The sequence below is a fragment of the Triticum dicoccoides genome, chromosome 7A, assembly GCF_002162155.2.
Source record: "Triticum dicoccoides isolate Atlit2015 ecotype Zavitan chromosome 7A, WEW_v2.0, whole genome shotgun sequence".
Classification (NCBI taxonomy): domain Eukaryota; kingdom Viridiplantae; phylum Streptophyta; class Magnoliopsida; order Poales; family Poaceae; genus Triticum; species Triticum dicoccoides.
Genome location: NC_041392.1, coordinates 531,524,647 through 531,536,735, shown reverse-complemented (window position 1 = coordinate 531,536,735; position 12,089 = coordinate 531,524,647). Strand labels below are relative to the sequence as shown.

The 12,089-nt window shown below is 44.3% G+C and overlaps 1 protein-coding gene across 2 annotated transcripts; it reads left to right on the top strand.

Annotated features, from left to right (window-relative positions):
• The first annotated feature begins 3,796 nt into the window (after positions 1-3,796).
• On the top strand, positions 3,797-10,942 carry LOC119329570 (SPX and EXS domain-containing protein 5-like). Of its 2 annotated transcripts, none has more exons than XM_037602630.1 (14): positions 3,797-4,105; positions 4,253-4,379; positions 6,803-6,841; positions 6,928-7,020; positions 7,127-7,243; positions 7,855-7,950; positions 8,530-8,643; positions 8,774-8,827; positions 9,282-9,329; positions 9,495-9,645; positions 9,798-9,963; positions 10,052-10,121; positions 10,204-10,452; positions 10,871-10,942. In XM_037602630.1, the coding sequence occupies exons 2-14, from the start codon at positions 4,314-4,316 to the stop codon at positions 10,925-10,927; spliced, it is 1,320 nt and encodes a 439-aa protein (XP_037458527.1). In that variant the 5' UTR covers positions 3,797-4,105; positions 4,253-4,313; the 3' UTR covers positions 10,928-10,942. The 2 variants fall into 2 exon arrangements, with proteins under 2 accessions (XP_037458527.1, XP_037458528.1); XM_037602631.1 differs by lacking the exon at positions 10,871-10,942 and adding an exon at positions 10,563-10,717.
• Positions 10,943-12,089: the final 1,147 nt, after the last annotated feature.

Genomic DNA, 12,089 nt, shown 5'->3' with positions numbered 1-12,089 from the left:
GAGCGGGATTTCAGGAAAGATGATCATTACCCTGGATACCACTACTATCTTTGCTTTGCTAGTTGTCTCGATGCTATCGTTAAGTCGCGCTACCTACCACTTGCTTGTCAAGCCTCCCAAATTACCATGATAAGCCTCTAACATTTTCTACCTTCCTAGCAAACCGTTGTTTGGCTATGTTACCGCTTTGCTCAGCCCCTCTTATAGCGTTGCTAGTTGCAGGTTGTTCCATGTTGGGACATGGATATCATGGGATATCAAATATCTCTTATTTAATTAATGCATCTATATACTTGGTAAAGGGTGGAAGGCTCTACCTTTTGCTTGGTGTTTTCTTCCACTCTTTCCGCCCTAGTTTCCGTCATACTGGTGTTATGTTCCTTGATCATCGTTCCTAACGCACTCAGGGGAATGAGACCCTCTTGACACTTTGAATAACCGCTTCCAGCAAGGCCCAATATTGGTTTTAACATTTTCCCAACATAATAGACATGATAATAAATTTGACACATAGGGAGTTAGCGCTACCCGAGGTTCGTTACTCCACATAATACATGGGCCAGTGCTGATGGTGCTGGTCCAAACTACAGCATCGTGCGGGCTACCTGGGGCAACTCGGGACGTCAGCTACTGTACGCTTAGATCATCTAGTCGTGTCCTGAGAACGAGATATGTGCGACTCCTATCAGGGTATCGACACGCCAGGAGGTCTTGCTAGACTTGTGTTACCATTGTCGAAATGTCTTGTGCACCGGGATTCCGAGGATACTTCGGGCTGACTTGAGGTTGATCAGGTTTTCTTGAGGTTGAGGTACTTCCACTGCAGCTTGTGTTGGCTTGTGATGGGCCAAGTTGGGACACCCCTGCAGGGTTAAATCTTACGCGAAGCCGTGCCCGCGGTTATGTGGCAGATTGGAAATTTTTAATATACGATTGTAGAGAACCTGACACTAAACCCGAATTAAAATACACCAACCGCGTACGTAACCGTGACCGTCTCTGTTCGAGTGAGTTTGAGAAGAGAACGTGGTGGGGTTATGTTTGACTCGTAAGTAGTTCAGGATCACTTCTTGATCACTACTAGTTTGCGACCGTTATGCGTAGTTTCTCTTATTATTCTTGTACTCGTAAGTTAGCCACCATACAATGCTTAGTGCTGTTGCAACCTCACCACTTATCCATTCCATACCCATTAAGCTTTGCTAGTCTGGATGCCCATGGTAATGGGATTGTTGAGTCCTCGTGGCTCACAGATTACTTCAACAACAGTTGCAGCTACAGGTTATACGATGATCTGACGCGAGAGCGATGCTTGTTTGCTTTTGGAGTTCTTCTTCGATCAAGGGATAGGTTCCAGGTTGGGAGCCTGGGATTAGCAGGGTGGATGTCGTTCTTCTTTTTCGTTTGATTTCATCCGTAGTCGGATCCTGCTCTTTCGTATGATGATTGCTATGTATTGATATATTGATGTATTCGTATTGTAGCTTGTGGCGAGTGTAAGCCTTTATCTGGTATTCTCATCTATTCAATACATGGTATGTTGTAATGATATCCACCTTGCCATCCGCTCGAAATGTGATTGTGCCTGATCATAAATTCATCACGTGATTGTGATAGAATCGCATCTTGGGCGCTATAGGGATTCCCCTCCCTGCCACCAGCCGTCGGAGCGACAGGAGGGGAGGCGAATCCACGGGCTCGCCGGTGAAGTTTGGACGGGAGAGTTTACCCTAACCGCCAAGGGATAGGGGAGGGAGAGAGAAACCCTAGATGGGTTCTCAACTTTCTGTTACCGTGGTGTTGCCCTATATTAGCTTGGCATACCTGCTAGTAGCTTGAAAGGACTCCTATATGTGTTTGCTGATGATGGTAGCTTGATGGAGCTATTGGATGTAGTTGGCAGCTTGATTGAGTCTCTGCATGTAGCTGCTAGTAACTATATGAAGATCCTAGCCCTCGATGGATCTCCTGAAGGCACAAAATTTTGTGGATAACAAGAACGATGGACATATGGTTGGAGGGGACAATTCATGGAAAGACAAGATGTGTAGTGTTTGTGTGTTTGGTGTGGTACATGACATGGTATTCTGTGAAACTGAATTTGAGCCTTGGTTGTTGAGCAAATCTCTTAAGAGGTAGTTCTCCATGACCTAAGATATTTTTTTTCTATATGAACACATATCTAGTTGTTATATTAAGAAATGAGCAATACCCAGCCTTATACAACATTGCACGCGATAAGAATAATACTATTGCGCAAGTGCTCAGCTCATCCCCGCCAAATATTTCGTTCAGGCGGGATTTGATTGGCACCTGACTTATGTCATGGAATAATCTATTGTCCCGTCTGGATTCGATTATCCTGACACAAGGTTGTGATGTGTTTTGCTGGAACCTTACTACATCGGGGTCTTTCACAGTAGACTCTAGGTATCGTGCACTCACGCATTCTGAGGTACCGGTGAGTAATAACAAAAAAAATTAAAAAGCGAAGGTACCACTTAAAGTCAAAATATTCATGTGGTATCTCCGTAGGGGAGTTGTGCTAACAAAAGACAACCTCGCACGACGCAACTGGCCGGGAAGTAAGAAGTGTTGTTTTTGTACTCATGACGCGACAATTAAACACCTCTTTTTTTTCACTGTAAGTTTGCGTGTTCTACGGGGTCAGCCATCCAAATAGCGTTAAATTTGTATCCGCCCACAAGTGTTGCCAATATTTTTGGTCATTGGTTGGACGATATTTCAAATGCATACAAAACGCTAATAAGGGTGGGAGCGTATGCCTTACTATGGTCATTTTGGCTATGTAGAAATGATGTTGTTTTTAATGACAAAACTGTTTCTCCTTTGCAGGTTATTTTCCGTTGTACGCACTCGCTTCGTACGTGATGTACGCTACAACAAGCGGAGTACCAACCGCTATTCAAGGCGGTGTGTACGCTGTTGGAGCAGGTGGCTACGGAGATTTTTACCCAACATGGATGGCAGCATAATCGCCGGCTCAGTCCACCATCTCTTTCGACATAGACATAGTGTCGGTCTATGGACTCTACTGTTGCCGAATTGTCGGTCTTTTATCTTTCTGTTAATCAGACCACTGGTGTTTGGCTGTGTGCATCCTAGTTATGCGGAGGCCGGGTGATACTCTTAATGCTTTGTATTACTCTGATGCTACATTTTGAGATAATAAAAGTGCCCTTTATCGAGAAAAATTAAGAAATGAGCAACGGTGTTTTGAGGCTATGGCTTCCTTGGTTCCTTGTTATATCTTCATTGTTATGTCAAGTAAATATTACTCCCTCTGTATCACAATGTAAGATATTTTTTGGTCTAAATATAGACCAAAACAAGATGTTGGTTCGCTTTTCACTCGACATGTATCATCGATGAATTTCATTGGCCGAGTCAATTTAAATGAGACTTTGAATCACTTTAGCCCACACCATAGGTGATGCCATACCATTTGCTATACAATGGGTGTGCCACATCATTTTCTTACCATGAACAATGTTGTTATATGGTTTTTACAAATGAAAGTACTCATCGAACAAACTTGAAGAGCACATCATGTAAATGCAAAGTTGAGACAATGAATGATTGGATGCCAATATTTGGCAAAATCAAAACTTGCCAAGTTGATAACATTTTATGAGATTGACAGAAAAAATTGATAGCCAACCAATCACTAGCCAATTGGCATGCGAACTTTTGGCATCAAATCGACCGTGCTCGTAAAATGTGTATAGGAAAGGGGTGCATACTTTAAGATTCGTGCTTGCCATGTGTTCTCATCTCTGCGGGTCTCCTCCCCGCTGTTGCCAGTTCCACGGTCGAAGGCGACCGGCGACCTCCCGGATCTCTCCCTCTGTCGCTGGGGCGGCTGGCTGAAGGCAACGAAGGGTCAGAGGAGCTCCGGAGCAGCCGCCTCAGATCCGGCAGATCCTTGCCTGAACCCAGCCGAATAATTCGTCAGGTTTTCAATCCGATTCGGTCCTGACGGTCCTGCTCGCCCACTTCCCTAGCCGGCGGCAGCTGCGCCTTCCTTTCACCCCGGCGGCGGCATCTCCCCTGTTCAGGTGGAGATCCGGGCTGTTGCTTCCCGGTAAGCCGCCGCGGCACCGGCTCTGGCCGAGTCTGATTCGCGGGAGAGCGGCGAGATCCCGCAGCACCTGTGCTCTTCCGTTTCTTGATTGCTCGCGGATTTCGTTGCATGCTGCTGATCCGGTGCGATTAATCTCTGCGTACGCAGGGTTCCTGCGGAGGCGCAGGCGCCGCGCGTGCGCGCGCAGAGGCCCGGGATCGTCGGCGAGATGAAGGGCGCGTCCGTCCCCGCGGTTGTGGGCATGCCTTCGCCGCTCTTTCTTTGGCGGTTTAAGGTAGGTTAGCTTTTCAACCACAATTTTCCCTCTACTGTGCTGTGGAATGTATTACTAAGTGTAAGTTTCACACACATGAGCTCTGATTTCAGATTGTCTGAGCTTGTTATACCCATCGCATACATTTGCCTGCAAATACTGTAGTAGTGTAATATACCCGCTCCTGAAAATGGGTCAATTAATACCCTCTCTTTTCATGAGTTATATATATGCTCTGTTGATCATGGTCAGTACCTAAAATGCAAAGTTGAGAACAGATAAGGGATAAGCCCATCACACCTGATGCTTCTCTCTTTTCACTGCCTTACATATGCAAACTTTGTAAATGGGGCTCAAACTCATGCCGTACCTAGCTCTCTGCTAGTCTAAAATGCGCCTTTGCTCATTACAGAACAGCAGCACTCTGTTGATACAGCTGTTGGAGCCCTGTATCGTGCCTTGTAAATGGCCATTCAGGATTGCTATTGTCCTGTTGGAGCTGCTGCTTGTTTTCCTCAATGATTTTTTTTTGTTGAGAAAATGCAAAGGGCTTTTGCATTTCATTGCATTGAAAAGGTAGAGTTTTGATACAATCCTCCTAGGAGGTCAATTACAAATTAGGATCAGCGAAACTAGTGCACGTCCCAGGTGGGCGGCAGAATGACGCGTAGGCCGTGGGCGCCCGCTCTTGCCCACTGCTCGGCTTCCTCTTTGATCTTCGAGACCAGGATTTAACCAGGGGCTGGGCGCCCTCAAAGATGCATCTGTTGCGCTGTTTCCAGATCATCCATGGTGTCAACAGAGCAATGGAGGCTAGGACCTTATGCATCAGTGTTGGCGTGTTTTGCCTTGCCTGCAGCCACCAGTCCATGAGTGAATCTTCGTGGCTTGGCCCTGCAGTGGTCATCCGTAGCCAGGATAGGATTTCGTGCCAAGTCTGCCTGGCGAAGGGGCACTCCAAGAGGAGGTGGCGCATCGTCTCGGGAGCCTGGTCACAGAGTGGGCATCGTGGCTGGTGCTGGAGACCGTGTCGAGCCAAGCGGTCGGCCGTCCAACACCGGTCTTGGTTGGCCAACCAGTGGAAAAACTTCACTCTTGGCGGCACCCAATTCTTCCATATGAGCTTCCACGAGAAGCAAGTCATGGATCCCTGGAAGGTGGCAAGATAACATGAGCTAGCAGAGTATATACCGGAGGCCGTCCATCTCCAAACTAGCTGATCAGGGGTGTCCGAGAGCATGATATGCTCGATCGCCAGCCAGACTTGAAGGTACTGGCCAATCTCGTGTATGCCCAAGGTCCCATGAATGTCCCTGGCCCAGCTATGGCCTTGCATTCAGCGACGGTCCGGATTTTGCTCCGGTGTTTGGGTATGCACTTGTAAAGTGCCGGGGCGATCTCACAAATGATTGTCCATTTATCCAGCGGTCTTCCTAGAAATATGCCGTTGTTCCGTTTCCGAGGGTCATCGTGGTGGACGCGAAGAAGAGCGCTCGCTCCTCGGCAGAGAATTGTAGGTCCAGGCCATTCCAGGCGCGCTCATGGTCAGTGCGCGAGAACCATAGCCATCGTAGCCGTAGAGCAAGGCCAGCGCGCTCCAGGTCCTGGACTCCCAGGCCTCCGTGCGATATGGGGCGGCAAACGCGGCGCCAGTTGACATGGCAGTGGCCTCCATTGGCGGCAGCACGGCCGGCCCACAAGAAACCATGCTCAATCTTCTCAATTTGACGAAGCGTCTTCTTTGGCGGCGCGTAGGCGAGTAGTTGATGCACGGGGATGGCGCTCAGCACAGACTTCACCAGCGCAAGCCGCCCAGGCTTGTTCATCAGGTTGGCCTTCCAAGCGGGGAGCCGGCCGGCAATCCCATCAACTAGGGGCTGCAGTTGGGCGGCCTACCGTGAGGGGGATCCTGAGGTAGGTGATCAGCAAGTTGGCGATGAGGCAGCCTAGGTGCGCAAGTGCTGCTGTCGCCTCGTCCGTGTCACAGTGCAGCAGCGAGGCGGAGCTCTTGGCGTAGTTCACCATTAGGCCGGAAGCGCGGCTGAAGAGCGTCAGGACCTCACGCAGAATAGCACCACGTCGTCTGCGTACAGCGACACAGTGGGAATGGAGCGCCTCGGGTGTAGCCGCGCCATGACTCCCATGTCAATAGCGCACTTGATGAGCCTGCCCAAGATGTCAACGGCGAGCACAAAAAGCTGTGGTGACACAGGATCACCCTGCCGGAGCCCCTTGCGGTGCCAATGATTTATGATTTATTATTGAATTTCCTCTTAGAGGCTCAAATACATTTGCATGTCCTTATAAAACTATATGCATATATATTAACCTGCTCCACTGTATAAATTAATCAAATGTATGTACCCTAAATATCCTGTTTTATTGATTTCACATCTGCCTGGATTTTATCTGTCAAATTGCTTATCAACCTGTCTTTTTTCCAGGCTATATTGTTTCTCCTATGGGGTTTATGCTGTTGTAAGGTCAGTCTTTCTATGATCGGTCCATGACCTTATTTTCTTGCATGAAATCGATCTTGTGGTAATTGGTAATACTCTTGGGATTACAGATAGGGTGGGACTCGGTTATGAGGATGAGTGCTGATCTGCGAGATTTATTTCTGTATGAGGTTTTCTTATACTATAATCCTCTCTTCCTTGTGGTGAGTTCTATTTATTACTGTATTGTGTTATGCTCAAGGTATTAAGACAGAAAATCAAGCAGCTACCTGTGCATCTATGTAACTGTGCTTAGTGTTCTTATTGTAGGCACTTATGATTTGGTTATGGGGAGTGAATTTGTGGGTCTTTGCACAATCATCAGTGAATTATGTAAAGGTGTTTGATCTTGCGCAAACACATTTATCACACCGAGAAATTTGGAGGGTATGCCTATTGATCTCTCTTGATTGCATTTGCATTTTAAAAATGTTGCTTGAGTCTGGACTTGCTGAAGTTAATATCCATGTTGGGTGCAATTGAACTGACATAGGCATCCATAGGCAACATGTTCTAGTCATTCCATAGGACATTTGCTGTATACATTTCTTGAATAATTTATGTGCCATACTGTTGTTGTGACTTGTGACAGCGTCTTGAGTTTGCAAAATGTTTACTTACCACATTTGTGCTGATTTTAACTTCCAAGCCCACAACATTTCACCTAGTTGCCAATCCATTTTTTGGCATTGCAACTACACTCATAGATAATACCTAATGTAGTTTCTCAAAGAACATACGTCATTTGGATGATTATTCTTGAGAATAACATGTGCCTGTTGTATTTTCTAATGTGAATGCTGAGTGCCTCTTTTTTTTAACCTGGCTCTCTTTTATTTAACCTGTATCATGACCTTTTGTATTAGCTGTGTTCTATTTTTTTTATTTGTGCATTCTCCATGTTCTTTATGTTTATATTATGCTGTATAACTTCTTATATTACTTGTATCTGACGTATTATTCTGCCAAAGTAACCTTTTCTTTTGTCTTATTGACAGTGTGCTACTTGGCTTACTTTAATTGTTCCCACAAGTATGACAGCTTACCTATACCTGTACTCACATGGGGAAGTGTCACTTGCTGCTTCTCAACCAGTGTAATATCCAGCCCATTGAATCTTTTCCTTTCATGCTTTCTTCTGTGCCGGAGTTCATGAGATTTTTTGGCCTCTACAGTGTGCACAAATATTATCCGCAGAGCTATAGTATTATTGACATCTAATAAAATATTCTCCCACTGAGTGTGTCCGACTGGGTATGCAGTGCTAATTGATAAATTGGAACTTACATCCTGTCATAGCAGATGATCTGAGTGGTAGTTTGTCCATTATATGTTTCTTTAGCACATCACTTCACTGCACATAGCCTACTTCTCTAAAAGTTAAATCTATTTTCCTGAATCATATCAAGCAAAAGGTCCATTTAGTATGGTTTATGTGCAAGAACAGAAATTAATGTACATCTACCCACAAAAACAATTGATAATGTATACATATTGCTGTCTGCTTGTAGTAGTTAAGTCAATGTGAAGTTCTGCTTGATGCAAGGTCTACCTGTTCCTCCGTCAACTTGGAAAAGGAAAAGTCCTGCCGTGCATTCTTCGTATTCTGTAGCAATGCGTTACTTTTCAAATACGGGGTGGTTAAATTGACTTATCTTTCTTATTCTTTGCAGGTTCTGTTGTATGCTATCCTTTTGATAGTCCTCCTTTCTCCGTTTGATATGTTTTATTTATCATCGCGCTTTTACTTCCTGAGGACAATGTTGCGTATAATACTTCCATTGCAAGTAAGTTGTTCAAAATGTTAGTAATGCATAGGTTTTGCTTCATCATGGCATTAATGTATCTGATTGTGCTTGTGGAACCAGCAGCCGTATCAAATGAAATTTAATTATCCCCCATGCCTTTATTTTGCAGGCAATTACATTCCCCGACTTCTTTTTGGCTGATATTTTTACATCCATGTCAAAGGTATCCACTTATTTATACGAAATATTGATTGTGGATTATTTTGTTTAGCTTATCACTATTGGAAAAACTTTGACAAAAATGTCACTGTGATAGTTCCACATAAGTTTAGTTTATGTTACTCCCCCCATTCCTAAATACAAGACCTTTTAGAGATTCCAATATGGACTACATACGAAGCAAAATGAGTGAATCTACATTCTAAAATATGTCTATATACATCCGTATGTAGTTCGTATTGAAATCTCTAGAAGGGCTGATATTTAGAAACGGAGGGAGTATATGATTATCTGTTTCTTGTATTGGCTATAATGTAGTATGTTTTGGGAGAAAATGCTATCTACGTGAAAATGCTGTGTGTGCTATTGCTAAGTTTTGTAGAGTATTGTTTATAGCTTCTTGTTGTCCCACGTTGACATTTCTAGCATTTTTGCTTAATTCTTGTATTTCTTGACAGGTGTTCTCAGATTTGGAACGTTCAGTTTGTCGCATGGTCAATCGTCAGGTTAATTTCTGTATTTCCCTATTATTATGCTCATAGTGTTGTTACTCGGCAGCATTCTCCATACTGTTGGCAAATGATATGCTAATGCAGTAATGCTTTGTTTGGTAAGTTATGGCTAGAATTCATCTTGTTCCTCTTTAATGTCTGTTATTTGGTATTTTACAGGTGGCGACAATCGCTTGGTTTGAAGCTGATTCAATTTGTGGTAGCCACTCTATAGCTATTCCTCTAGTCCTCGTGCTCCCTTATTTGTGTCGTTTCTTCCAATGCCTTCGACAGTACAAGGATACAAAGGAGAAGAGTTGTCTTCTGAACGGTATTACTCAGCATACAGCAGCTTTGATTGTTCATTTATTTTATTTTACTAGGTGAACTTGGATGTTTAAAATGTAACATAAAGATTTGGGATTGTATGCGTTTATACCTGATTACGGAAATCGTTTAACAGTAATTTTGTCCAAAATCCAGCACTCAAGTACTCGACAGCAGTCCCGGTGATTTTTTTATCGGCGCTCAAGTATCATGTATTCCCTGACCAGTGGGTTAGCTTTTACCGGCCCCTCTGGCTTATTTCGGGGGTTATAAATTCGCTGTATTCCTTCTACTGGGATATAAAGCGTGATTGGGATTTGAGGTGCCTGTCTTTACAAGAATATTTTCCTACTCCTTGAACATCCAAGTCCTGCGCTGCTGCTAACGAGTTTTTCTCTCGATCCCTGCAGCATTTTAACCAGGATTTTCATGTTCAAAAGCCCAAGCACATGGACAAGCCTTCTTTATGGGCGGAACTGGGTATAGTCTTGAATATATGTTCATTGTTTAAACTAGCCTACCTTGGTGTTTTTTCATTGGTGCTGATGTGATTGCTCTACAGGTGTATTACTGGGTGTTAGGCAGCAATCTCATTCTCCGCTGCACATGGACATACAAGCTGTCGGCGCATCTTCGGCACAACTACCTCACAGTGTTTGCGATAACAGCTTTGGAAATGCTGAGGCGGTTTCAGTGGGTTTTCTTCCGCGTGGAGAATGAGTGGAACAAGATGACAGCCAAGCAAAATTTTGAAATGTCATCCGATATGCCCTCAGAATCAGACAGGCTACTGGAGTCTAATAGTCACACAGTATGAACTCCGAGGCACCATGTTTTGTGTCTCTCATTCATCATATTCTTTTCATGCGACCTTTTACAGGCTTGTAGACTCTAGGTCATACGGTTCTGTTTTGTTTGTAGGGCTCAGAAGGTCAGGGATACACACCAGTAGGTTTGTAGAAAAAGCTGAAATCGTTGGCGCGAAGCATGTAATCAAATCTCTTGAGAGTTGTCTGTTGACACATCAAGTAATAAATAGTAATACTGGAATTTCTAAGATTTTGCATTATTGTTTTCGTGTATCCGTTTGTCGCGTTGCCATGAATTTGCTGCCGTTTGCATGTGTTTATTTTCTTCTTGCATCGCAGCCATGCAACAGAACTGCAATAGTTTTTTTGGTAGTTAGCAGTTATTTTTTTCAACTAAAAATTTGCAATTTCACTGTCCAGATCCAAGAATTGTGCCATTTGCACAATGTGCAAGATGATCAAGTCGCGCCGAATTAATCCATGGCTCACGCCTCCCGGGTTTTGTGTTGGTGATCATCAACCGTGTATTGTAGAACATTCTCAAGATTCAAATAGCATCATCTCATTTGGTGAGTGCCTGTTGAGAAGTTGGGAATATGTCACTGAGAGATGCATGAGTATTGAGTGCGGTGTTTCTGCTTCCGAGCTCATGTGCACCTGCCTTGACGAAAAAGCCAAAACAAATACAAAAAAAAAATTCAAAAAATTCCCCAAAGTGAAAGGCACCTACTGTTGGACTGCCAACAATTTGGCAATGCCTAGGAGTAGGAGTACTGCTCCAAGTCTCCAAGTCGCCAAGGTGAAGACGAAATACTCGTCAAACAATTCTTGACCCAGCGTAGACGCTTAGCCAAATCACTGAAGTGATCTCTAATCTATCGCCGTGGTACCACTCAGAGTCTGCCCAATGAGCTGCGTCGATCTGGAAGACTTTTGGACCTGCCGGTCGGACGCGATACTATTACATTCTTCTAGAGTTCCAGTCGCTCTCGTCAGTCAGCAAAGGCGGCCAGTGCCAGCCTGAATCCAACTTGCCGCTGCAGTCCGCAGATCCTGCCACGCCAGCTGTCGCGTCGAGTGTGGAATTATCTCCACTTATTAGTGATTTTCAAACACAAATAAGAGAAAGGAGCACCCGTCGGTGAACAGCATATTTTCAGGATTTTCCTCGGAGCTTACTGGTGCACCACCTGGTACATCATCCACGCAGGAGCTAGCTATAGGGAACGAGTGCTAGGGAATGTATACTTATTCGAAGGAGCAGCGTGCATTTGAAGTGTGGAATTTATTACCAGGCATCTTTCTCCTACTCGAAAGTTGATATCTTAAGGCACTGGCACACGTATAATCAAGTATTCAACCTTTATTTCTTTCTTTTCTATAGGGAGCTAGGGTACCAGCCTAAGCTTTGTTATAGGAAAGCTTGGCTTATAATGTTTGAAAGTCTCCACGGGAATAATTGGCATGCGTTTCATTTTGTGGGTGAATAGAGAGAAAAAAGTAAGCTGATCAGCTGGAACCAGAACCAACCACTTTATCCTCGATTGTTAGTTTCTTAACAAGAAAAGGGCTTCTTCTTTTTTGCGATAACATTTGTATTACTCAAATAGTAAAGTCTTTACAATCATCACGGGCAAAA